Source organism: Hippopotamus amphibius, chromosome 13 (assembly GCF_030028045.1).
Source record: "Hippopotamus amphibius kiboko isolate mHipAmp2 chromosome 13, mHipAmp2.hap2, whole genome shotgun sequence".
NCBI classification, from domain to species: Eukaryota; Metazoa; Chordata; class Mammalia; order Artiodactyla; family Hippopotamidae; genus Hippopotamus; species Hippopotamus amphibius.
This window is the reverse complement of record NC_080198.1, coordinates 9,040,977-9,066,609: the sequence shown is the minus strand read 5'-3', so window position 1 is coordinate 9,066,609 and position 25,633 is coordinate 9,040,977. Positions and strand designations below refer to the sequence as shown.

Sequence of the window (25,633 nt, the reverse complement as noted above, 5' to 3'; positions counted from 1 at the left end):
GTATCAAATAGTAAATAATAATAAAATAGTAAATAGTAAGGTAGTAAATATTATACGACACACACAAATACACACACCCCCACACGGGATATGTACAAATATTTTATTTCAAAACCCAAGAGAAACTGGCTTGGAATTTGTTTTACTTCCAATATTGTTTGCCAAACCCCAATGGCCAATTTTTCAAATTTGGAAAGTTTTAGGTGAATTCTCTGTAAAAAAGCAGAGAAGTCAAGTTTCCTTAATATGCTTATTGATTTTACTGTGGCAATAGATTAAGATCAGAATGAAAAGTGAACCTTTTTCTCTGAGGTATAATAAAGCCAGCCTGGGTAAATAGGTTTCTTTTAAGTAGGAAGCACACAAAATATAATATTAGACAGATAACGGTGAAAGATGGCTAAGGGAAGACTAGAAAAGTTCAAAATTAAATAAACCTGTGGGATCCTTTGCTTAAAAACATCTGGCAGATATAAAACAAAATGACAAGCACTGAATAGAAATAGAAAAAATTCTCTACCTGCCATCCTAGTTCTTCAACTTTCAAAAAATTACTTAAATTTATTGATCTCCTTGAGACAATTTAAGATTTGTGACTTTTTTTTATAAGAGTATATCCATTCCCTGTAAGAAATAAAATGTGTCTTCATAGCTTTTCTTGACATTTTAGCAGGGAAGTTTTCTTTCTATCTTATTTTCTATGCATGAATATAAACATGACAAGTCTGACTGCTGGAAACCAGACACCTAACAGCCATAGCTCATTGCTCCAGGATGTGTGGACTGATCGTGATGATAGACAGATCTCATGGATCCCTTATTTGGGGTGATGGTTTATAGCTTTAGGTGTTTTCTTGGCATTGGTAGTAGAGAAATCAAGAACTGTAAATTATTAATTGCTCAAAGCGGAGAAGATTAAGGGAGCTATCTTTCCAATCAATGTAGAAATATTATGGCTGAACAGAACGAGGAATTTGACTAAATTATTGCAAAGTTGTCTTTAAGTTGAAGTCGGGAGAACAATTAAAATATGTGTGTGTGTGTGTGTGTGTATATATGTATGTATGTATATCATTAAACTTGCCCACTTTAGAACACTTTTAAAAAAGAGTCTTGGGTGGGAGAAGGGTGAAAACTTTTGGTGAACTTTTATGGATGTTCATAGCAGAAGAATTGGGAGGTTATAAAGGTCATGCCATTAGAAGCACACCAATTTAGTGCCTGGAATGTTTTCATGTAAATAGGAGTTCTGTTTGGGGGATATTTATAAGCTAATCCTAATGGAAGTGTACTTCCAACATTATTTATCACCTGTGCTCAACATATGGTGAATACCCTATTAGGGAATTACTGACTGTTGATGGTCTTCTTCACCTTGTAAACACTTGTTTTAAAGATTGATTTAATCAGACTTAAATCGTCGACTGTATCTACTTAACAGTTCCCTGGCCTACAGCCACACATGGCCAACTTTTATCCATCCTTCAAGATTGTGGAAGGCAATGGCCACTCTCTCTCTCTATTCCTTCTATTTCCTCGGTGATAAACCTCAGTTTTATTTGGGGTGACAATGTGTACAACTAAAAGGCTATATTTTTCAAAAATGTTTTCTGGAAATTAGGTTTACCATGAGACTATTTTGGACAGTGGTATGTAGATGGAAGTGTTGTATGCAAAGCTTGGAAGATGCCATAGAAGGACTTTACCCCATTGGAAAAGGTGCCACTTTGTCTTTTTCCATGTCTCTCATCTTGCTGTCTGGAATGAGTCCATGATTGCTGGAGCTCTGGCAGTATCCAGGACCCGAAGTGGCATTAAGGATAGAATTGACTTGAGAGAAAGGTGTAGCAGAGAAATATGAAGTGTCTGGGTCCCTGGTAATCGTGAGACTGTCATGCCAGCTCTGGACAGTTTACTAATCAACTTATTTCATGTGAGAGAGAAATAAACACACTTTTGAGCAACTGGTATTTTGAGTTTTCTATTTTTGCAGCCAAATCAGTTCTTAATTCTTATTGCTCAAAAATCAAGATGTCTTACTAATTCTAAAATCTAATATAGAGAGGGGCTGAACATTTAGAACAGTAGAGATTTTTGGAAACATCGCTGTAGAACCTGGTCAAAACATGCGATTTTAGTCCTTTCCCAGTAAGTCTGTGGCAATGTGAGTTTTGGTAAATTATTTTCCCTCTCTGAGTATTTCCTTCTGTGAAAGTAGAGATCGGAATCCTTTAGCATTAATGTCCCATCCTTGACCACTTGAGAAACATTGTCTTTGCAACCTGGCTTCTAAAGGAAAGATCAGGAAGAGGACAAAATGCCCAAGTCTAGCCAAGACTTGCCTCTAATGGGAATCCATGCGTCATGGAGGGGATTAGCAGTTCCATCTCAAATTCTTCCCAGAAGCAACCGTGTTAACAACGAGCTAGTAGTGCATCACTGATGACATTCACTCTCCTCCTCAATCTCCACAGGAAGCAGTCAACCTAAAATGTAATTGCATGTAAAAAATATGCAGTCATGGTAATTAGAAGATGATATAGTAGCAGGTGGTGTGATAGCAGAAGTTGCAGGATATAGGTAAAGAATCTTAAAAATGGTAAATTCTAAGAACAGTTGATATTTCCAACCATGGGCAGTGAAGAGAACCTACCAGGCTACTGCAATCTGAAAAATACCTTGAAAATTTTACAGGAGGTATTTTCTCACATACATACTTAACCAAGAAACAGTCTCCTCATTTCAGGTCCCAAAAGCTGCAGCTAAAATAGAGATGGGTAAAATAATTTTATTTCTAAAGGAAGGTGTTGGGGCCAATGAAAGACATGAGTACAGAAACCAGTACGAGCCCCACTGGCTTGCTGTTTGCAGTTCTGTTTAATGCAAATTCAAATATTTTACAACATTATATCAAGGTCTATTAATCCTCCATGAACTTCACCAATATTTTGGACCTCTGGCTAAGACTTAACCCTTCCAAAGCTTTACTATTTGTTTTCTCTTTTCACTTCTATGTCCATCCAGAAATTAGGAAGATGGAGTGAGAGGAAAAAGCCAAATGCTCAGCTTTGCTTCTTCCACCATTCCCTGTGATCTGCAGGCAGTGGAGATCCTTATTAACAAAGTCAGCACATTCCAGCACATTTCTTTTCACCCCTAACAGCAGGGGATAGCCTGCCTCAGATACAGATGAAACCATGTAAACCTTTTGTCCCAGAGAGCTTGTTGAAGAATCAGTGACATTTCCCCTAACTGCATCCTTGTTGGGTGACACTGGTATTTGACTGAGCCTCTTAGTTATTACCCTGGAGGTATTTGGGACTTAGCAACTCTTGGGATTTCTGTTTATGTATCACCTTACTGTACTTCCAAGAGTGCTATCATTGATGTTAGAAAGATGTTGCATATTTTATTAGTCTGTAAGAATAATTATGGTAATAAGAGAAGAAACAAGATAAATTTAAACAGGTATTAATTTTATTTCATCATTTTGTCTTATTCTTTTCTATAAATTCAGTGGAATTATGGATCCCACCCTCAAGCCATACACGTTTCTCTACTTTCTTCAAAAGAGCCACACTTCTTTTTTACTCTCTACATTTGTCTTGACCATCCTCTTTGCCAGGGTAGGCTTTCCTTTGCCTCTTTGCTGGGGAATCTGCCTCCTGTCCTCCAATTATCTTGAACACCTCTTGTTTGTGTCTTCTCCAGACTTCCAGTTTCTCAAAGTTGTTGTCGCCTTAATGATCCTTCAGTATTTGATTTAGACCAGTTCCCTCCAGCAAAGTAGTTTTTGGGGAACAGGACTAATCTAATGATTCTGCAGGAGAAAAGGATGGTGGACCAAATGTAGAAGCCACATATTATGTTCCCCCATATGGCGAGTGACAATGCGTGAATGCACTCACGGAGCACTGTATGCATTCTTTACATAATTCTTGCATGCCTGCAAGCATGTCGAACTCAAGTTAATTTGCATTGATGACTCCTTAGTTGCCATGAGACATAGTTATTTGTCTGCCAAATAGTCATTTACTTATCTGTCTTCTACCCTGCTAAGAGAGCCCAGATTTTTTTCCTGGCAACAAGAAACCCATCCTCAGAGGTTAAATCATACGTCAGTCATGGAAATTACTGTTTAGAGTAAGGGTGATAATATGACATAGTTTCAGCCTATGAGATATGAGGAAAAGATGGTAAGGAGGGGAACATTTCAAAAAATGATCTCCTTGATCAAAAGTCAAATAGATAAAAGATAGAGCCTTTGTCTGCCAGAGCTCTGCCTTCCTTCTCTCAGTGATGTCATGTGAAGTGTGATGCCTAGAGCACCAGGAACCACCTGGTGAATCTGAGACAAGGGTTAAGAGAACATCAGTGAAAAAATCCACTCCCTTGGCATGGTTGAGTCACTAAACCAATCTGAAAACCAGCTACATCGAGATTTATTTTGTGATTTTATTATCTAAGTCACTATTAATTAATATAAATCACTATAATGTTACTTGTAGCCCCAAGTATCCTCATTTGTGATTTTTCAAGTACCAACGACACTCCAGCATTTCTGCAAACCTACAGTGTGCATGATGTGATCTGATAAGGATGTGATCCTTTTCATAAAAGGAAAGAGCAACGTGATTTCTTTCCTCAAGGAGCCTGGTAGCATACAGAAATGGTCATGATAAAAATGGGATGAAAGCTAAGTAACAAATAGCAAAGAGTGATGAGAGCTAAGGAGGACTCTGCTTAGCTGGAGAGTACCAGGGAACGTTCCCCAAAGCAGTTTACGTGCATTAAATCTGCATCGTGAAGAAGTATTGTCATTTAAATAAGATAGGAAGCAGGTATTTCCAGCCTGTAAGTAGTCTATATATAAATAAGGCCGCAGGGAAGTAAATACATTTGTTCTGTAAAGTTGTCTGACAAATTTATCTGGTCTGATAAATTTGATTACAGATATTCTTTGGAATAACTTGAATGTTTTATATGTGTGTATATGTCTGTGCTTTAAAACATTTTGGAGGCTTTAAAATGCTTCTTTACACTTAACTCAAAATTTACCCTCTACCTTATCTATGGTACCACCCTCAGTTATTCTTTTATTTAACTGCTTTGTTTTCTTTGTGATCTGAAGCTCTCTGTATATGTGAATATATACACATATCACATATATGTGTGTGTACATATATAGTTATTTATTAGGCTGTAAGATCTCTAAAACTGGTTTACCTTATTAATTATTGTATCTATAATTCCTAAACTTTACAGATTAAAAAAAACACTGGTCATGTGCTATTGGTATAGTAAAAGGTGATCTGAATTGAATAATAGGGACTTATTTACTGTGCAGAACTCTTATGAATCATCTTCTTTTTTGTATTAACATATAGCCACTGAATGCTTGTTTGCTTGGAATCTAAGCCATACAAAATGCTAAAACAAACAGCACGGTTTTCCTCCTTTTTATAAGGGAAAAAAGTAAATAAGAAATTTTGTCAAGTAAGCCTCTTTCAGGTAATCAGAGGATCAGCACAGATGTAACTTCACCTTCTGGAACATCTACATCTGTAGTCTTACACAATGAGAATTAATGTGCCTGCAGCTCTGCCAGAGCCTGGAAGTGGCTCCTGAATCATTGAGCGAAGATTGCATCTTGTTCGGTAGCATTTCCAAGTGCTCTTTATTATGCTTACTTTTTCACAACTGGAATTCACATAGAGTCTAGCACAGAGTTTGCTACAATATTCAATTAACTATAACACTCCATTTTCAACCATCCTTAAAAATCAAGATTTTTTGACTGTAACATACGTATAAAGGTGGCAATGGTTGTCAGAGAGAAAATAAGTTTGGATTTAATTTCATTCTCTCCTGAAAAAGACTTCCTTCACTTGAAGAATCTCCTGGCTGTGTCCCTGTGAGGGACTGAGCCTTTTGGCAGCATTGTCACCGTGCTCTCTGCCGAGAGAGCAGGTGACTAAAGGTGGCTGGGAAACACGCTGAGCTCTGATAATTGGGAAGATTGGCAGATAGAAAGGAGAATAGGTAAGGTGGACAGAGGCCACAAGACATTAAAAAGATCTCCTTTGATTTTCACTTTGTGACCATGTTGTTATGACTGCAGTGGGTCTTTTGGTGGTCCTCAACCATGCCCAGTGGTTCTCAACCACAGCAATTGTGAACTGCCTTCTCACTCCCTAACACACACCCCCCCCACACCCCCCCCACGCAGACATGGATACTTTGCATCATCTGCAGTCATTTCTGATGATGACAGCTGCAGTTATGCTACTGGCATCTAGTGACAGAGATCAGGGATGCTTCTAAACATCCTCCACTCCCCACAGCACAAAGAATTATCTGACCCCAGATGTCAATAGTATCAAGGTCAAGAGATGCTGCTCTATAGAGATTTGACGTTAATATTGCTAGCAAAGCACCTTAAAAGTCTCCTTTGAGCGTCTGATAAACCAAACCTCTAGGTGTGAGAATCTGGCCCTCAGAGCCTGAAAGAGATCTATGATCATTTCTAATGTATTGAGAAATGTTAAAACAAATACTTACTTTGGTTACTTTTTGTTTCTTAACATATAGTTGTTTATAGGGATACTGGACAGACATAAATTCATAAACATGTAAGATTAGGAAGGATCCAAATAGGTCATAAAAATTATTTCCACCTTTCTCTCCGTTCACCTGGTAAAGTGTTCGCTGGTGACTTCTGTGGTGCCGTGTTGTGAGAGAATTTTTGCTTTGTCCAGTGTCTTTTTATGCAATGGAGATACGGGAAGAGGTATTTCTCCCATCATTTCTCCCTCAGAAAGCCTGCTTACATACTGCATACACACATGCAACCCCTCACACACTTGTAACCAGGATGCCTATCTAAGCAAATAACACTGGACAGAACAGCCCTGCATCTGACTATGGTGCGTACAGTTTTCATTTTGTAAATGTTCCATATTTGCCGTGTTGTGTAGCTTGGGCTCATCTGATTCACCTCATTTTGTGGAGAGAGAAATACTCCTGGAGCGTTTGTCTCACTTAATGGTAGCTATGTGTGTTGCTTTTTTGACTGCTATAAACTACCCCAAAGTTATAGCTTTCTCCTGTGTTTTATAAGAAATGGGGAGAGACAAATTTTATCTCCAGCCCTGTTTCTAACATTTGCCAAGACTGAGATGTGAAAGATATCATGTTTTCCTCACTTCCCCCTGCAAAATCAGCATCAGCATCATCAAGAAGATTGTTGCTTTTCTCTATGAATTCTGACCTCACCTTGATACGGCATCTCACTTGTTCACCTTGGTCTAGATCAGGTCATGTGCTTCTCCTGGAGTCAGCCGTGTAGCTAAAGGAATCCTATGTTCTGATTAGCTGGCTTGTGTCACACACAGCATCTGGATCCTGTGGTACCATCATCTCCACATAAATGACAGGAACTCTGTGATGTGGAAGGCAAAACAGTCAGTATTCGTGGCAATAATATGTGTATCTATTATAGGGTGTTGCAAAATGTCATGAGATTATATATGTAAAGTAATGCATGTCCAAAAGGCTGGTATAAAGGGAGATTTAGTAAAGCAACAAGAAGAAGAAATAACATTCTTTGAAATATGTATTAGACAAATTTGACTTGCGATCCACATAGAAAATTACCTGGTTCTAAGAAAATGGTTACTACCACTTACAGAGTATCAAGGTATTTGGTGTCATGCAATTGAAGAAATGAAAGGCAAAGGAAGAAGAGATACAATACTTGATGATAATCCTTGTCGTAATTTAAAGTTGAGTGAAATTCCAGACTTTAAGTGAATTCAAAATTATTAGTCATTCCTCAGTACTTTGAAGTCAGTAAATACTATCAAAATATCAGAACTGAAGCCCAACCATCCTAATATGAGCAGAGATGTTATTTAGGGAAGAGATAGATATAAATCATAGTGAGATGCTTCAGAGAGGGAGCCAGAAAGGGTTATCTGACCGTTTCTCCTTGTGGGGGGCTCCATATCAATAAAGCTTAATAGGAACTGAGAGTGGAATTACTGCTGACTGTGAACTTGATAATGCCCCGCTGGGAGTTCATTAATATCTCAACAGGTACACTGAAGCATTATCTTAGTTGCTTTGATACTTCCAAAAATTGCCTTTTATAAGTTTTGTGGAAACTGCCCTGTGGAACAAGTGTTAGTATATTGTGGATTGCCTTCCTTAGCTCTGCAAATTCCCCAGGAACATGGGGCCGTAAACCTCACTTACCTTTCCAAAAATAAGAAGTTCCCAGGTGACTGACTTTGTTATAAGCACTGCCCTTATAACATAAAGAAGCTCAAAATGCATGAAACCAACTTCAGATTTTTGCCTTTTTTATACGTAAATGAAAATGGTTTTCATTTTTATAAATATTTAGGTATCTGACAATCAAGTTTGTGTTGGAGTAGTGGCAGCAATTTGGATTTTTAAAATATTTATATTGTCATCTCATCCACATCTGGATTTGGGTCTTCAGTATTTTGACAGATGTTAACACTAGAATGATGCCTAAAGGAGTGTGTTTCCAAGCCCGTGGGATCTCTTTGCCTTTAGAGTGATTATGGGATAAAAGTAAATTTAGAAGGGTTCTATCTTGCCAGCACTTGGAAAATAAAAGTGCTTCAGACCAATTTTGTCTTGCAGCGTCTGTGGTGTATGTTGCTTGCTGGTGTCAGGTCTTAGGCATAAGAGGAAAAAAACCAGAGTGAAGAGTCCCCTAAATGACTCCCTAGGTCCCTTTACCTTTGAACCCCCACCCATTGTCCGCTTGTCCTACCTAACCGTGCTGAAGAAGGAAATCCCAGGGGAACATGGGGCAGGGAAAAGAGTGAGAGAAGGGTTTGTTCCTGTGACTTCAGCTGCCCCTCAGCCCCACCCCCCCAGGCAGGGATAGCTCCCAAGTGCTGGGGTCCCTCTGGACATGGGGGGCCCACAGCAACCCTGCACATGAGGGACTCTGTTCCCTTAAGGATTATTGCATTCATTACTTCACTGGCTTACTCTTTCACTCAACAAATAATGATCAGGTTTGTCTTCCAGACCCAATGTAGTGCTATCCAGTGGCGATAAAATGAGGAACAAGGTCCAGAGGCTCAGTGCTCTCCAGGAAAGGTGCGAACAATAAACAGATAATTAAACACATAATTGTTTAATGAGAGTTGTGACACTTGTTACCAAAGAAAAATAGTGCTCCAGAAGAACTCATCAACTGATGCCTGCTTTCTAGGGCAAACATGGGAGAGGTTAGGAGGGAGCCTTGCGCGCCTCCTAGTGAATGGTGTGTGCCACTAATTGCATAGAATTTAACTTTGACTCTTTCAGTCCCTCTGAAGAATTCAGTCACCGCAATCGCCTGTATTGGTGAGATACAAACATTGATGACGGGAAAGTTTTCACAGTGTGCAGAAAATGTTAAGTGATTTAAATGTCCATTTTAATTATCCTGGAAGTGGTTTTCCCCTAGCCTGTTTCTCTTAGCTTTCCAGAAATTCTTAAATATGCATAAATATTTTTAGAAGTTAAATTAGAGTGAATTAGGCCTTTCTTTTCCTATTTTGAGAATAATATGCGGGTTGGGGAAACCTGATTACTTGGAGGATGGTGGTTCTATTGCTTTCACTGATTGCTTTTCAGTGTCTAAAAAGGGTCAGGAGAATTGACTTCTACATAAATTTTAAATGGTAGTTTTGAGGTATGAGATGTCCTTAACCTTATTTTGTGCTCATAATTAACAAAATCATTTTTGTGTGATAGGCAAATTTTTGTAAAGAGTAAAGAGTAACAAAATACAATGAGATGAAAATTTAGTCCTGCAGTAAAGATGAATGGTGTTTTTGGTTTTTACATTGGGGAAAGGAAGGCTCAAAGGGAGATGGGATATTTATTTTTACATAGCAGAAGTGTGGTTATACTAAATTGCCTTCATCAAAAGATCAGTTCTGCATTTCTGAAGGAGACTGGCAAGAGGGTAGAGTTTCAATAGCAGAAAAAGAAAGTATAGCTAAGACATCAAGGGGAGTGTGTCAGTGAATTAGTAAAGATGATAATAATTCGGTCGGTTTCAGTACTAGTTATAATACACACTTCAAAATCATTACTCTGTAGGCTTAAACATTAGTTCGCAAACAGGTGACTAAATATACAGGATAATAGTTGAGAAGTAGCAGCATATTTCATAGGTTACGTAGATGCTTGCTGTTCTTCTCTTATTGCTGGGGGGAAATTTCCTGATACAGCCATATTTTTATCTCAGAAATGAAATCCGTTTGGTCGTTCATTTCTTCTTCTAGCATCATTATATGCATAATATACAAATAAGTACCATCGAATATAGGATGTGTGCGCGATGCTAAAGGGACATATGAGTCTTAAGGCTGTAGGTGTCTCTTATTTATAATGGAAGGGATAAACCACTGATAGCATCCATTTTCAAAGGGTAGTGAGGAAATAAATCTGCTTCACGAGGATTTTCATTACTAAAATTTGAGGCTCAGTTTAGAAAATGCACTTGCGTTGGAGGCATTTCACAATTGCGGTGTTTTACAGCAGCTACATAAATGCAAATGTAAATAAAGGACTGGATATATCTTTATTAGCACTTGTTCAAAGGTAGAAAGGGATTTTGGCAGGGAAGGCATCTGTGCAACAGCACAAAGATCTTGCATTTCCACAAGTTGAAATTGATGGAAATGTATTGCCATGCTTGGCTTCTTCCTTTTTTATTTCTTGTAAGAAAAAGTATTTCTGTCTCTCCCTCCCTTCCTCCCTCCTTCCCTTTAATTTTTGTCCAAATCCTTTATTCAGTTTTTTTCATCTAAAAGTTTTAACCCTTGAGCTGTAAATGAAATATAGGAATTCATTTTTTCTCATATTTGTGTAAATTTTAATGGGGCATTTATATAAAATGTTTGAACCACAGTCTAAGAGTGACCTGTAAAATTACTTTCAGTGGCTCTGTAGTCAGTTCTATGGACAGAACTTGGCCTAGACTGCAGTAATCCACTACCCTTCCTTATTTTATGCTTATTATTAAAATGTTTAAGCAACAATTCAGCAAAGTGTCATGGTTGAAAGTTCAGAAGTTTGCACTGGGCTGTGTCAGGTTTGAGTATCGCTCTATCTTACAACTTTGTGACCTGAGGCAAAGTCATATTCTACATTCAAGTCTCAATTTCTTCTTTAGTAAAATGATTTGATAATAGTATAGTATAGAATAATAAAGTATAATGAAGACTGTTTACTGATGGTTAGATAGCTTTTAGTGATAACCAATAACTAGCTACCACACAGCACAGGGAAGTATACTCAATATTTTGTAATAACCTATAAGGGAAAAGAATCTGAAAAGTTTTATACACACACACACGTAACTTAATCACTGTGCTAGACATCTGAAACTAACACGATGTTGTAAATCTATACTTAAATAAAAATAAATTTTAAAAAATTAAAAATAAACCCCAAACTATTTGAATATTCTTGGTGCATGACAAAGAGTTAAATAAATAGTAGGTGTTGTTTCCAAAGCAGTAATGATAGGAATATGTAAACATATTTTCTTAGGACAGTGAGGGAAATGTTTTTGCTAAGGTGTCACCGGGAGCTTGGAACTCAAACGTGGAGGATGGGTAAACTTAGTAAGAAAACACACTTTTCTCTGTTTTGATTGTCGTTACCCCGTGTATTAAGTGCCCACAGTGTCCCAGACATGATGCTAAGCAGTGCACGTTTGCTATTTCTTCTCCTCAAAGCAATCTTGTACTAATAACAATGCAAGCAACTCAGCGAGGTGAAATATTCACCATAGTAAACATCAGGCTTCAATTCCAGATCTTCTGAATACCAAATCTCATTTTATCTCTGCTGCACTTCACTAACCCTATAACTGAGGAGTGACTGCTGTGACCATCAGGAGACATCAAGGTTTTCCCACACTGGCTTTGGATTTCGAGTCGGGGACAGAGAGGCTGCCCCTAGTGGTCAGAGAGCAGAACTGCATCAGGGATGGGCTGCATGGAAAATGGTGGGTCATCTACTGTAATGCTCAGCTAGAAAGGCTGGTGGAGAAATGAGCTTTACAGAGGGGGTAACCAGCTTTAAACAACGACAAGTGGGTAAAGTTTAGGCAAACTGCCCTGGAAAGAGAAAAATATGTTAATATTGAGTAGAATTATCAGGGCTCAAAGAATTAACTTGAGTGTAGCTTTGACATCTTTGGGGCAAAGAGTTGGACTGTTGGGCTTTGTCTGAGCAAAGATCGAAACTGGCTTTTAGATACATGAGAAATACTTATGCTAAAACAAGGGTAAGTCCTGGGAGAGTTTACAAGCAGAATTTCACAGGAGTTGATCATTCTTACAGGTAATAAATCATACCTGTCATAGTCTTCTGCGTGCCAGTGTGAAGAGAAACAACTGTGGAGCATTACATTGTAGAAGTAACCAGCTTAGAGATCCTGAAGTCAGACCCTAAGCCATGTTCCTCGTCTATGGCTGCTTCAGGTCTTTCTCTAGGGTATTTGGCATCTCGGGCAAACATTTTTTTTTCAAGGCTTCTTTCTAAATGCATGATTTGCTTTAACTAAAATCAGTGTGTCAGGACTACTCAGGCAGTCTAATCTGAAGTGATCCCAAGAAGTGAATACTCTGCCAACCAAGAGGAGTAGTCTGCTCCTTAGATTGCCCTCTTGGAAGCATGGTCCTGCTCTAGGATGATCTATATAGGCACAAGTTCTAGAGCTCCTGGACACATCTGATTAATCCACGTGAAGTAGAGGCTCGGAGAATTCTCTAAAGGCAAAAAAATAAAATGGGAATCAGCAATCCATGTGGCTCCACTTAGTCAGCACTGCCAGCTCTCTCTCTCAGCATCCAAATGGAACCTTACAAAATTTTGAGAAAGTCCCTCCAAAGTACGAGAACAACTGCAGTAATGGTGTTGGAGCAGGGAACCCCCTTTCCTGGGTCTAAGGGTGTTAGTGAGCTATCAATACTTCATAATGTTCTTGTGAAGAATAAATTAAATAATGCATACAGCTTGTTTGATATTTTCTTATAGGTGATCAGCACTCAATGTTAGATGCTTAATGACGTCCACCAATATTCACGAGATGTGTCAACTCAACCAGTCTCTATACACACTCCAGTTAGGCTGTTGTGTCTTTTGTTTCTATTAATATATAAGGAGTAAAGCATGATTCCCAGTGTTAGCCAGAATGGTTATACATTTTTTTCTCCTAACCACCATGATCTGTGTAATTCCCATTCCATCCCCAATCCTTTCCCCAAAAGGAGAAAATAAAAGTTCACAGCACAAAAGTAGATGCTTCTTGTGCTGTTAAGAGGTGGTTGGTTGCATTTAGGTGCTCTACACTTCCATGCTGTGTTTGGCAAAAACACACTTTCCCTTTGGAGCTCAAGCCATGTACTTTAAGTAAATTGTCCTAAGCATGTGTGAACCTCTCACATCCTGATGGTGTGCCCTCATGTGGTGCTTTCTTGTCTTTTCAGATCCCCCAGATTAGTTATGCGTCGACGGCACCCGAGTTAAGTGATGACCGACGCTATGACTTCTTCTCTCGTGTGGTCCCGCCCGATTCCTTCCAAGCCCAGGCCATGGTAGACATTGTAAAGGCCCTGGGTTGGAATTATGTGTCTACTCTCGCATCGGAAGGAAGTTATGGAGAGAAAGGTGTGGAATCCTTCACGCAGATTTCCAAAGAGGCAGGTAGGAAGAGATGGCGATGATCAAGATGACCCCCTTTAAATGTCTGTGGCTTGTAGAGTTCTTTCAATCTTAATTAAACAAACGCTGCTGGTAGTCACCCTATCCCTAGCCTCACGTGCCCCCTTGCCTGTGAAGTAAATCTGCAGAGTCTTCATTTAAAACGCTTTATTGTTTTGGAAGAGAATATTTTCAAAACTATGAAACTGAAATCCCTTCAAGAGTTAATGGAAGAAATGGAGAGAAAAAAATAGGTATTTTTAAAATTAATATCTGACTTCTGTGTAATAGATAATATTGTGGATTACAGGCTGTATATGGAAACATAAGCAAGTGTGGCTAAATGGGCCTCTTCATGTGTCCTTCCTCTCTGCCCCTCTCCAAAATGGAGAGAATTGTTTACATTTTGAGGACCTGACCACAGTGATATTTTGCTTTGAAGGGGAATGACAGTGAGGGCTCTGAATGACTTGGCCAAAATGAAATTAAGTCAATTATCCAGGCAGTAGAAGGTACTTAGACAAATAGTCTTTGAAACTTTAGATCCTTTTCAGAAAGACAGTTCTATTAGGTAGCATTTGGAGAAGAATCTTTGATGTTTGTTAATTAAGCTTAAAATGGATGTAATGGGTTCAAATGTTGGGCCAGCTGGCTTCTGTGGGGAAGCTTTTGAAAAAATGAGACAAAATTGTCAAACTTAGGAATCCTGACAATAAATACACAGGCTTCCCCAAATGGAAATATTGACTCTAGTAAACATATATTTAAAAGAAACAAAATGCATGCTTGGATATTCCTAAAAAGCTCTTAGGTTAACGTCTGGTCCTTAGTTAGGTGGGAAGAATATACAAATTGTCATTGACCAGAATAGTTAACTAACTGTAAAGCAAACAAAAAGCAAGGCAACAGAAACAGAGACTCTTTTCACGAGGAGAGATGTCGTGAATCCTGAAGACATGGCTTTGAGTTCTTGATATCCTGAGACGTGCAATGCTCCAGCATGCAGGTGGTGTGTCTGTACATGGCTACTGAAAGAAGGGAGCCACGACTTGCTTGTGAATCTTGTGCTTTTAACTCAGTGCATTATCATTGTCTCTAATTTGAAAATTTCATTGGAGGGCTGGGTAGTTCTTATACTTTCCCTTCTGGCTGAAATACTCTTAACACCTTTGACTGCATAGCTCCTAGACGTTCACAGGTCTCACCCTAAATACCATTTCTAGGTTCAAACAAACACATACATAAAACATAAAACTTCCTGGATTCTATCTGCCTGGTCTCGTGTTTCTAGTGACTCCTCCCACAATAGTTACCACATATTAGCATAATTTGCTGCGGTTGTTGTTTTCTATCTTGTCCCCTAGACTCTAAGAGAGATGGTGCCTGTGTGAGTCACTACTGTAGTCCCAGCTGCTATGTTTCTGAGGGAAACGTTTCTGGTGTAATTCAGTGAGAGACTTTTTGATGAGGAAAGAAATCTTAACCCTGGCCTTGTATCTTGCATGCTGTGATTTATAAGACTCATTACCAACTGAATTCATGAATCTTTAAAGAAAAGCCTAACCACTTGATAACTATGTGTTTGTTTCTTTCTTTGTTTCTTTGACTCCTGCTTTGACCAAAATAATGTTAGAGGCCGACTCAAAGACCTAAGATCCTAAAATCTTAAAGACATTAAAGATCTAAGATATGGGCATAATAGCCAATAGGTAAGATAGGATGAAGAGAAAATATGGGTAAAATAGTAAGATAAAGCTCAGAAATAAAATTCAGATACCTTCTTGTTCTACATGACTGCTGCACGTGCATCTCAAATTTAATATTGCACTTTGTACTGGACAAAGCAAAGGACTACCCATTGTGTTACAAAATGTACAGTCTTCAAAAGGTCAAAATCATGTTGATTGTAAAGGAAAGGACAGGATCAAGACAATGTTGGCCTTTGTAAAAGACCTGTGTTCTGTAGATAGGTCAGTGGTGGGTTTTGTATGGTGGTTTATTCCTGGTGTCGCTTGGTGAAAACTTAAGTTATAATATCAGAGTCTGCTGTATAATGACTCTTCAAAAAGGAAAAGCTTTTGTAATATGGTCTGAACTCCCCAGCTCATAATTTTAGCTAATCATATCAATATGTTAAAATGACCCAACTCAAAAATAGTGTTATTGGCAGCCATTTTGGATGAAATCCTTCGATCTGGAAGCCTTTGAATTTGGGGATGAGAGCAACAAAAAAGCCAGCTGCAGAAAGGCAGAAAACATGGAAGGTTCCGCTACTGTGCTGCAATGAGCTCTTCTTCACCTATACGTATTACGATGGCTGACGTGTATTTGTTACTTTTATTAGAGCCATGGCGCATATGCAATTCATTTAAGTGAATTCACTTGTGTGCTTAACAACCACCCCTGCATTTAACTCCCTACCCATCCCCTCAAAAGAGAGGAAGTAAAGGGGAGGGACATTTATAGACAAAATGGTGTATGGTAAATCTACTCGCTCAGTGTGTGTCACTTTGAAAAAAACCTGAGATGGGGAACATGGTTCCATCATTTCTTCAGTGGGTGTCACTTCTGTGAGCCTCTCACACTGTCAGCATCTTGCTAACCCAAGGGTGACTCCAGTGTATAGAGATACGTATTCCTCTTCCATGACCTCTAAGAAGAGTCCAGCTTCCTCCTCTGATGCTCAGTCAAAGAAACAGCGATGTATTCAAATTCAGAGGAAAAGAAAAAGGATTTTAAACATTTGCCCTTTTGGAACTTCGGGGAATTTTCAAGGGTAGTTTTCATTGTTTACTTTTTTCCTTTTCCTGCTGGTTCTAGAACCTTACCCTCAAGAAAGATACCAGCTGAGGTGTATGTATAGGAGACACAGTGTGGCGTGTAGATAAGCAGGTGATAAGGTATCAGAAAGACCTGGATTAGAATAATGGGCTCCATCACTTCTGTGCTGTACAACTTTTGAAACGTGATTGAACTTGCCAAGCCTCAGATGCCTTATATAGAGAATGAGATTAATGATGATCACGTTGGTAAGATAAATAAGATCATGTATGGGGAACACTTAAAACCCAATGATGCCTAATTATCAGAGTTCACACTAGTTTCCTATCAATCGGTAGCATTATTGCTTGGGTTTGGAAAGTTTGAAAATAACTAGAGTGAGAGATAACGTTTGCCTTTAGTTATCACTTAAAGGTTATACATATACATATGTATACATATATACACACACATTTATATATAATTATATATATTTACACATATAGTTATGTAGAATAGCTGAGTTGCTATTGTTACTAATATGCTTCCATCATAGAAGAAGCATCACAGGAAAAGGAAGTGAGGTATTCAGGTTGTCCTGTGTGTGTGGTGTGTGTGTGAGGGTGTGGCGGGGAGAGTTAGCATTACCCCAGTGATGTTGTTTCTGTGTTCTGCTGGAGGGTTCCCAGGAGTTACTTCCATTCTTTCTAAACAGTTTGACTTTGAAGATAGTGGTTCTTCTTCTTTATAGATGTCTGTAAGAGTTTCACTCTCTTAAAATACTTTAGTCCCAAACTTCGTACTTAAGTCCTGAAACAATGGCTGCTTATAAAACTGGAGCCTAAAGGATCTCCTCCATGCATGTAGGCGTAGAACACGGAGTGCGTTCTCCTTTGTCAGACCCCGATAGAAAAAATCAAGACAATGATGTCAGCAAAAGAAGCCATCCTTCAACAGGGGCCATCTAATTGGTCTGGGATATGAAAGTTTACATACAGTTTCTCTACGCTGTCAGAGAAAACCTCAGTAATTCTCCTCTCATGTATAGTCATGGGATGTTTAAATATGCATGGATGCATCTCCTCATTGAACTTTCAGAAGGACTGTAACATGATTTTCTCAGATGATGAGATTTTTGTAAAACAGTTATATTTGCATAAATTGCCCTGTTTATTTGAATGGGTGCACATGCAATATCAAGAAAAGCAATTTATTGCTTAATATCACAGAGAATGAAAAACTTTTCACTCCCAGTGTGCTTTACAATTCTGGTCAACATAATAAACTAAATAGCATAAATTAGACATGAAGACTCCTTTTCTAAGCGAGGGTCAAAGTAAATGCTTATGATAACATAAGGCACTAATACAGTCCAGATCTTTTGAACCAGATTTGGGTCAAGGATTATAAGAGTAAGGACATCACATGTAACTCTTCTAGTTTGCCAAACGATTTTCAGGAGAATCCCATGACCACTGCCTCACAATGTGACACAAATAGCCATGATTTGTCGCAGCCATGGTGTCGTGAGACATAGCGACTTTTCAACACCAGAAAGACTATTTGAACTATCTTTTGGTATTTCATGCTAATCCCTTAATACAGTTATTTCAGTTGGTCTTACAAAGTTATTCTCATTATTAGATAACTCTAGAACTTCTTTGAATTTAATGTTTATCTTGACCTAGAATATTCTTACCTGGAGTAACTAGGTGAAGAGTTAATTGACTATTATTAACCATTATTCAGTCCTCAGTTTTTTCAGACCTCAGGAACTAGTTGCATTTGTTCACTGTAGGATTCTGTTCTCATGAGAGGATTCTTTTCTCCTCTTTCCTTCACAGATGCAATGCTCTCTTTCTTTGAGTGTGTTGTCAGTCTTCCCCACCTGACTGTAACCTCCGTGAGGTGTATTTGCCTTGGGACCCTATCATCTACTCTGACTTTTGGTGTGTAGAAAGCATTCAGCAAGTATTTGTTAAGGGAAAGAGAAAAGGAAGGAACAGTTGTGTCTGTCCCTTTTGCCTCTTAGGGGGAGAAAAAAACACGTAGAGGAAGCACTTGTGATATATAATTTTTAGGATGTATAAATTTGTGACTTGTGGGTCACAAAATTGTATCCTACATCTGTTTGCTCACAATTGCCCCTGTGCTAGACCTATTTCATTCTTCCCTGTTACTGTCCCCACACAAAACTTGCAAAAGTATGACACAGCAAGGCTGTAAGTCCCAATGCCATTATTTGTGTTTCTATGTTAAATCTGAATATTTTCCAATTTTTACATCTCGGTCCATATCATGGTGAATATAGAAAACTCTGAGACCTTTTAATATCTGGTTGAAGTGTTTTCTTAATGAACTGTCTAGTGGTCACAGCTTAAATACAGGTGTTGAATAAGGACTGAATTTCAAAACACAAAATCACAAGCACTCTCATAATATCTGTTTTCAGTTGTGTTTAAAACCAAACTGTAAGTTCCTCAAGAAGAAGCTTTTATTAATTTAATTTTTGGACCCTCAGCGGTTGGCACCACTTTGAGATTTTAACCCACACTGGATTTGTTAGCACATCTTGAGTACGTCCCCTCGTCCTCATCACCTTTACAGTTACTCTGGTTCTGGGCTCCAGTTTACTCACCGTGATTCATAGCTACAGTTACTCATGCCTCCAGATTAGCTCCTCCAGTATAGGACCCATTTAACTAAGATGATACTTTTTCTAAAATACAAATACAGCCATTCCATTATCTGTTCCTGGCTTCCTTTACCCCAGAGGATTAAGTAAAAGATGTCTACAATGGAATATAGGTCCTTTCTGACCTGGTGTCTGATGCAATCACCCACCTACTCCATACTAGGCCCATCATTTTTTTTTTAAGAACGTTTATTGAGATACAGTTAACAGACAATAAACTGCATATACTTAGAGTGTACAATTTGGTATCCCAATCTCCCAGTTTATTTCGCCCCCAACCCTCCCCACTTTCCCCACTTGGTGTCCATATGTTTGTTCTCTACATCTGTGTCTCTATTTCTGCCTTGCAAACCAGTTGATTTGTACCATTTTTCTATATTCCGCATATATGTGTTAATATACGATATTTGTTTTTCTCTTTCTGACTCACTTCACTCAGTATGACAGTCTCTAGGTCCATCCATGTCTCTACAAATGTCCCAGTTTCACTGTTTTTTAGAGCTGAGTAATATTCCATTGTGTATATGTACCAGATCTTCTTTATCCTTTCATCTGTTGATGGACATTTAGGTGGCTTCCATGTCCTGGCTATTGTAAATAGTGCTGCAATGAACACTGGCGTGCATGTGTCTTTTTGAATGATGCTGTTCTCTGGGTATATGCCCAGCAGTGGGATTGCTGGGTCATATGGTAACTCTATTTTTAGTTTTGCAAGGAACCTCCATCCTATTCTCCATAGTGGCTGTATCAATTTACATTCCCACCAACAGTGCAAGAGCATTCCCTTTTCTCCACACCCTCTCCAGCATTTACTGTTTCTAGATTTTCTGATGATGCCTGTTCTACCGGGTGTGAGGTGATACCTCATTGTAGTTTTGATTTGCATTTCTCTAATACTTAGTGATGTTGAGCAGCTTTTCATGTGCCTCTTGGCCATCTGTATGTCTTCTTTGGAGAAATGCCCATTTAGGTCTTCTGCCCATTTTTTGATTGGGCTGCTTGATTTTTTTGATATTGAGCTGGATGAACTTTATATATTTTGGAGATTAATCCTTTGTCTGTTGATTCATTTGCAAATATTTTCTCCCATTCTGAGGCTTGTCTTTTCATCTTGCTTATAGTTTCCTTTGCTGTGCAGAAGCTCTGAAGTTTCATTCATAAGGTCCCACTTATTTATTTTTGTTTTTATTTCCATTACTCTAGGGGGTGGGTCAAAAAAGATCTTGCTGTTATTTACGTCGAAGAGTGTTCTTCCTAGGTTTTCCTCTAGGAGTTTTATAGTGTCTGGCCTTACATTTAGGTCTTTCATCCATTTAGAGTTTATTTTTGTGTATGGTGTTAGGGAGTGTTCTAATTTCATTCTTTTCCATGTAGCTATCCAGTTTTCCCAGCACCACTTATTGAAGAGGCTGCCTTTTCTCCATTGTATATCCTTGCCTCCTTTGTCATGGATTAGTTGACCATAGTTTATCTCTGGGCTTTCTATCCTGTTCCATTGATCTATATTTCTGTTTTGGGGCCAGTACCATACTGTCTTGATCACTGTGGCCTTGTAGTATAGCCTGAAGTCAGGAAGCCTGATTCTACCAACTCCGTCTTTCCTTCTCAAGATTGCTTTGGCTATTCGGGGTCTTTTGTGTTTCCGTACAAATTGTAAAATGTCTTGTTCTAGTTCTATGAAAAATGCCATTGGTAATTTAATCGGGATTGCATTGAATCTGTAAATTGCTTTGGGGAGTATAGTCATTTTCACAATGTTGATTCTCCCAATCCAAAAACATGGTGTATTTCTCCATCTGTTTGTGTCATTTTTGATTTCTTTCATGAGTGTCTTATAGTTTTCTGAGTACAGGTCTTTTACCTCCTTGGTTAGGTTTATTCCTAGGTATTTTATTCTTTTTGTTGCAATGGTGAATGGGATTGTTTCCTTAATTTCTCTTTCTGATCTTTCATTGTTAGTGTATAGCAATGCAAGAGATTTCTGTGTGTTAATTTTGTATCCTGCAACTTTACCAAATTCATTGATTAGCTCGAGTAGTTTTCTGGTGGCGTCTTTAGGATTTTCTTTGTATAGTATCATGTCATCTGTGAACAGTGACAGTTATACCTCTTTTTGAATTTGGATTCCTTTTATTTCTTTTTCTTCTCTGATTACTGTGGTAAGGATTTCCAAAACTATGTTGAATAGTCGTGGAGAGAGTAGGCATCCTTGTCTTATTCCTGATCTTAGAGGGAATGCTTTCAGTTTTTCACCATTGAGAATGATGTTTGTTGTGGGTGTGTCATATATGTAAGCCAGTCATCTCTAATTCCCACCTCACACCCCCATACACACACTCCTTGTCCTACCACAGTCAAACTTGTGTGGGTCTCAGGATATTCTGTGCCTTTGCTAATGCTTTGCTTTTTCCCTGGAATGCCAGCTAACTACCATTTATTTTTTCCAAAACGTAACACCTTGAGAAAGAAGTTAGTCCTGACTTAGTCTTTTTTTATGGTTCTGTTTTGGATCAAAGTGTGTACATTTGTCTTTAAAATAGCACAGAATTTTAAAGTCCCTCTCCATGAATCAGTTCATGGAGAACAACTAACTGCTCAAGTCTCGATGAGAAAATGAGGCTGCATATCACTGTAGAGCTAGAAGGCCAGGTATTCATGGTGCCAGCCTCCCTTGAAGCTAGAGCACAGCCATGTCACCCAGTCTTGGCTAATCAAACACACCCAGCCATACCCACCATAGATGGATCACGAGCTAGGGACAAAAAGAAGCAGGAGCAATGGAAAACCCATTTTTTTGACAGCAGCAGCAGCAGCAGTAATATCCATGTTCCAGGGGTAGACGTGGTATCCAGCATGAAATGGCCGCAGTAGTATAATCTCCAGCTTCCTCTTTCCAAGGGTAGCAGCAGCAGTGCCCTAGCTAACTTGGTTCTGTGGTACTTTTTTAGCTTTGATTCTGACAGCCTAGTCATCCTTTGTTTCAACTCATTTTTTAACTTTGGTTCCCTGGTCTCCCCGGTGATTCTGTAGATTATCCAGAATAATTTAAATAAATGGTTTCTACTTAATCTAGAGAGGCTTTACTTCAGTTGCTTGGCTTTTACCTTCATTAATATAATTGAAGAGTGTTGCTTCTGTGCGTTCCTTAACACCTTGTGTATAACTGTCATGAAATTTGTTGCATGTTATTGTAATCATTGTAATCTATCTAATCCCCTCCCATGTGAAAGTGAGTTTATTTTTATTTTTTCTTCCTTTTTATTGAGGTATAATTGAAACACAGCACTGTGTCAGTTTGAGGTATACAGCATGAAGATTTGATTTACATACATCATGAAATGATTATCACAATAAATTTAGAGAATATCCATCATGTCATATAGATACAGAATTAAAGAAATAGAAAAAAATAGTTGTTGTGAGGAAAACAGTTAGGATTTACTCTCTCTTCAACTCTCAATATAACATACATCAGCGTTAATTATGGTTACAATGTTGTACATTACATCCTTAGTATTTATATATTTTATAACTGAAAGTGTGTGCCTTTTGACTGCCTTCATCTAGTTCTCCCTCCCTCCCCCCCTTGCTTCTGGTAACCACAAATTTGACCTCTTTTTCTATGAGTTTTTTTTTTTTTTGAAGTATAATTGACCTACAACACTATGTCAATTCCTGTCACACAGTGTAGTGATTATTTCTCTACATTTCAGAGTGGTCACCATGATAAGTCTAGTTGTGTACAATATGTCACCATACAAAGATACTACATAGTTAATGACTATATTCCCCACACTGTGCATTTCATATCCATGGCTCATTTGTTTTAGAATGTAACTTTACTGAGGGCAGGAATTATGTTGTATTTGACTTTCCATACTCTATATCTAGGATAGTGTCCAACAAAGATGAGGCTCAAAAATGCACAAGGAATTTAAAAATACTGTACTAATAACTGGAAGTGATGACTCCAAGTTTGTAGTTGGTACAGTAAAACTGTTGGAATATTTTCCAATTTTTCTAAAGTTATCATTAATTGGCTATAATAAACTGACATTATAGAATAAAAATAGGAAAAGAAATCTGGTGATATGCCTACAGCCATACACTGAATATCTGAGTACTTTGGGTAAGATACTCTTCCAGGATAGTAATAAGTAACAATTATAGTAACAACAAAAAGACAAAAAAGTATCTGCTTTCTAAGACTAGAAATACATAAGTAGAGCAGTGAACACAGCCTCACTGGGGCATGCTGCAGAGGAGAACTCTGGAAGAAGGTAGACACTTAGCTAAGCGGCAAAGGTGGGTAGGAGTTAGCAGACAAGACTGCCCTGAATGGGTCAGTGATGACATTTTTGGAAATGAGTCATGTTAAAAACCCCAAATATAATTGTTTAATGATATTTAAATTTTTAAATGTTATAAAAGAAATAGCATCACTTTGAAAAAAATTTGACTGATGTTACCAGGTGGGAAGTGCTCATCCACCCAACATAGGAATTGTTGCCCAAAATGCTTTGGCTTTTGGGCTAAGTACTTCTGGTTCTGGCCCTAACTCCTATGGTAACTAACTGGGAGCCAGCATCCTACTGCTTTGGTTTGCAAAGTCATCATATATTTTTTGAAAAAAATTAGTCTCTCTTGGTTCTGAGAATTCTCAGATCCACATCACTGTGATTACAAAGGATGGGCTTCCTCCAGGCAGTAGAACGTCATTGTTGATGTGAGACTGACATGGATGGTAAACGAGTGTTTTTGCTGCATGAAGAAATAGAAAGTGAAGAGATGTATCTCAGCAATTCCTTCTCATCTCTTCCACCTACCTTCACTGCACCTGAGCAATGTGGAGGAATGCGAGAAGATCTGAAAATGAAATGAACCCATCCTTTATTCATTGACTTGTGTATGATTACCATATGTTGCACGTGCTAAGGAGAAAAAGGACTTAGGATTCTGGTATTGAAGTTAAAGATGTAGTGAAAAGGAACATAGGTCATCTTTAATATAGGAATAGAGGCTCAGATATAGAAAATTCTTTTGAATAATAGAATTTCTTGGTCAGAGTGGAGGGGAAGCGAAGCATTGTTCTGGGGTAGCTTACTTGAGAAAGTAACCATGCTTTTGTAATAGTTATCATTATACCACTAAACTTGAGAGGCAAGAAAGTTTGATTTATTCTCCCTGTTTAATGACACTGCCTTTAGCCTTCAAGTGAACCTTTCTTTTCCCAGTCTTTACAAAAATATTCATTGGAAAAGACTTCCAGTTTTGAATCTCCTAGGTTTTGATAAGTGTCAGGAAAGGACATGAAATATTGGAAGAATATTAGCTGGCTTATAGAACTGGAGGGAACTATATAAAACCTGAATTTAAGTGCTTATGGGGCATACCTATGTTTTGCTTGTGTGAAATATGACACCTTGATTTTGAGCTCCACTAAGGCTGTGCACAGTGAGGAAGAGTTATCGCTCAATGTAATTTCAGTGATCTAACCAAAAGCTGGGTGGTCACAGTTGAAACAATGCTGTCTTTTTGGTTGCTTTTGCCAGAGTTCCACTCCACTGGAACAGGCAAGTACAGGCACCCACATAGAAAAATTCAGTGCTCATCAAAACAGAGGCACGGAGGCAGGCACTGGAATTACTCAAATGGATAATTGTGAAAAATAGGATACTCCAGTCCAAAAAATGTTAAATTAATACAAGTTTCCTTGAAAAAATATCTATTTCCTGGAGTTCAGCTCTTCCGTAAGTTATTTTATATTTTGAACAACTCCATGCATGTAAATGTAGCTGCTTTGAGACCTGCACAGAGGGATCTGTTTACCTTTTATTTGGCAAATGGATCCCTGCTGTTAAATCTTTCAAGAGATTATAGGAATTTCTACCAAGCCCCATGGCAATTGCATTAGTGCTTGCCAGGCAAACTGAAGGACAGCTAGATGATCCAGATCTCTGGCAGTAACAACAGCCATCCTTATTAGAGACATACTACATTGTCTGATTGAAATACTGTGACTTTGTGTAGCTCCCAATTTGCCTATTCCCAGTTCTTCACATTCCTTGTTACTGTTTTGGCTGGATGTCCTAAATAGCAAGCTCTTAAAACATAATGCCAATAGTGATTAGATGGTACTATTCCATTGCATTAATATTTTAGAGTTGGCATTAATTATCAAAGAAGCTCCTTTTTAGTAGATATTACTGGAATGTCATCACACTCTACAAGCCATCGTATTAGGGTGACCCTTTGAGAAACTAGTATGTAGGATACAACATAGGCTTTTACATACAAGAGGAAACACTAAAAGTGAAGTCATCATCATAATAATAAAGGTCTCAAGGGAAAAATTAAAGGTGTGTATTAGAAAGGCATAAAAATAAATGATACCTACTAAAAAATGTCAACATATAAAAAGGTTAA

At 38.3% G+C, this 25,633-nt stretch overlaps 1 protein-coding gene across 2 annotated transcripts in view; it reads left to right on the top strand.

The window, feature by feature from the left end:
- Positions 1–25,633, top strand: part of GRM7 (glutamate metabotropic receptor 7) — an 802,500-nt gene that overhangs the window by 237,392 nt on the left and 539,475 nt on the right. For both annotated transcript variants that reach the window (XM_057705555.1, XM_057705554.1), the window contains exon 2: positions 13,539–13,755. In XM_057705555.1, the coding sequence (XP_057561538.1) occupies positions 13,539–13,755 (217 nt within the window). The remainder of the gene's footprint in view (positions 1–13,538; positions 13,756–25,633) is intronic.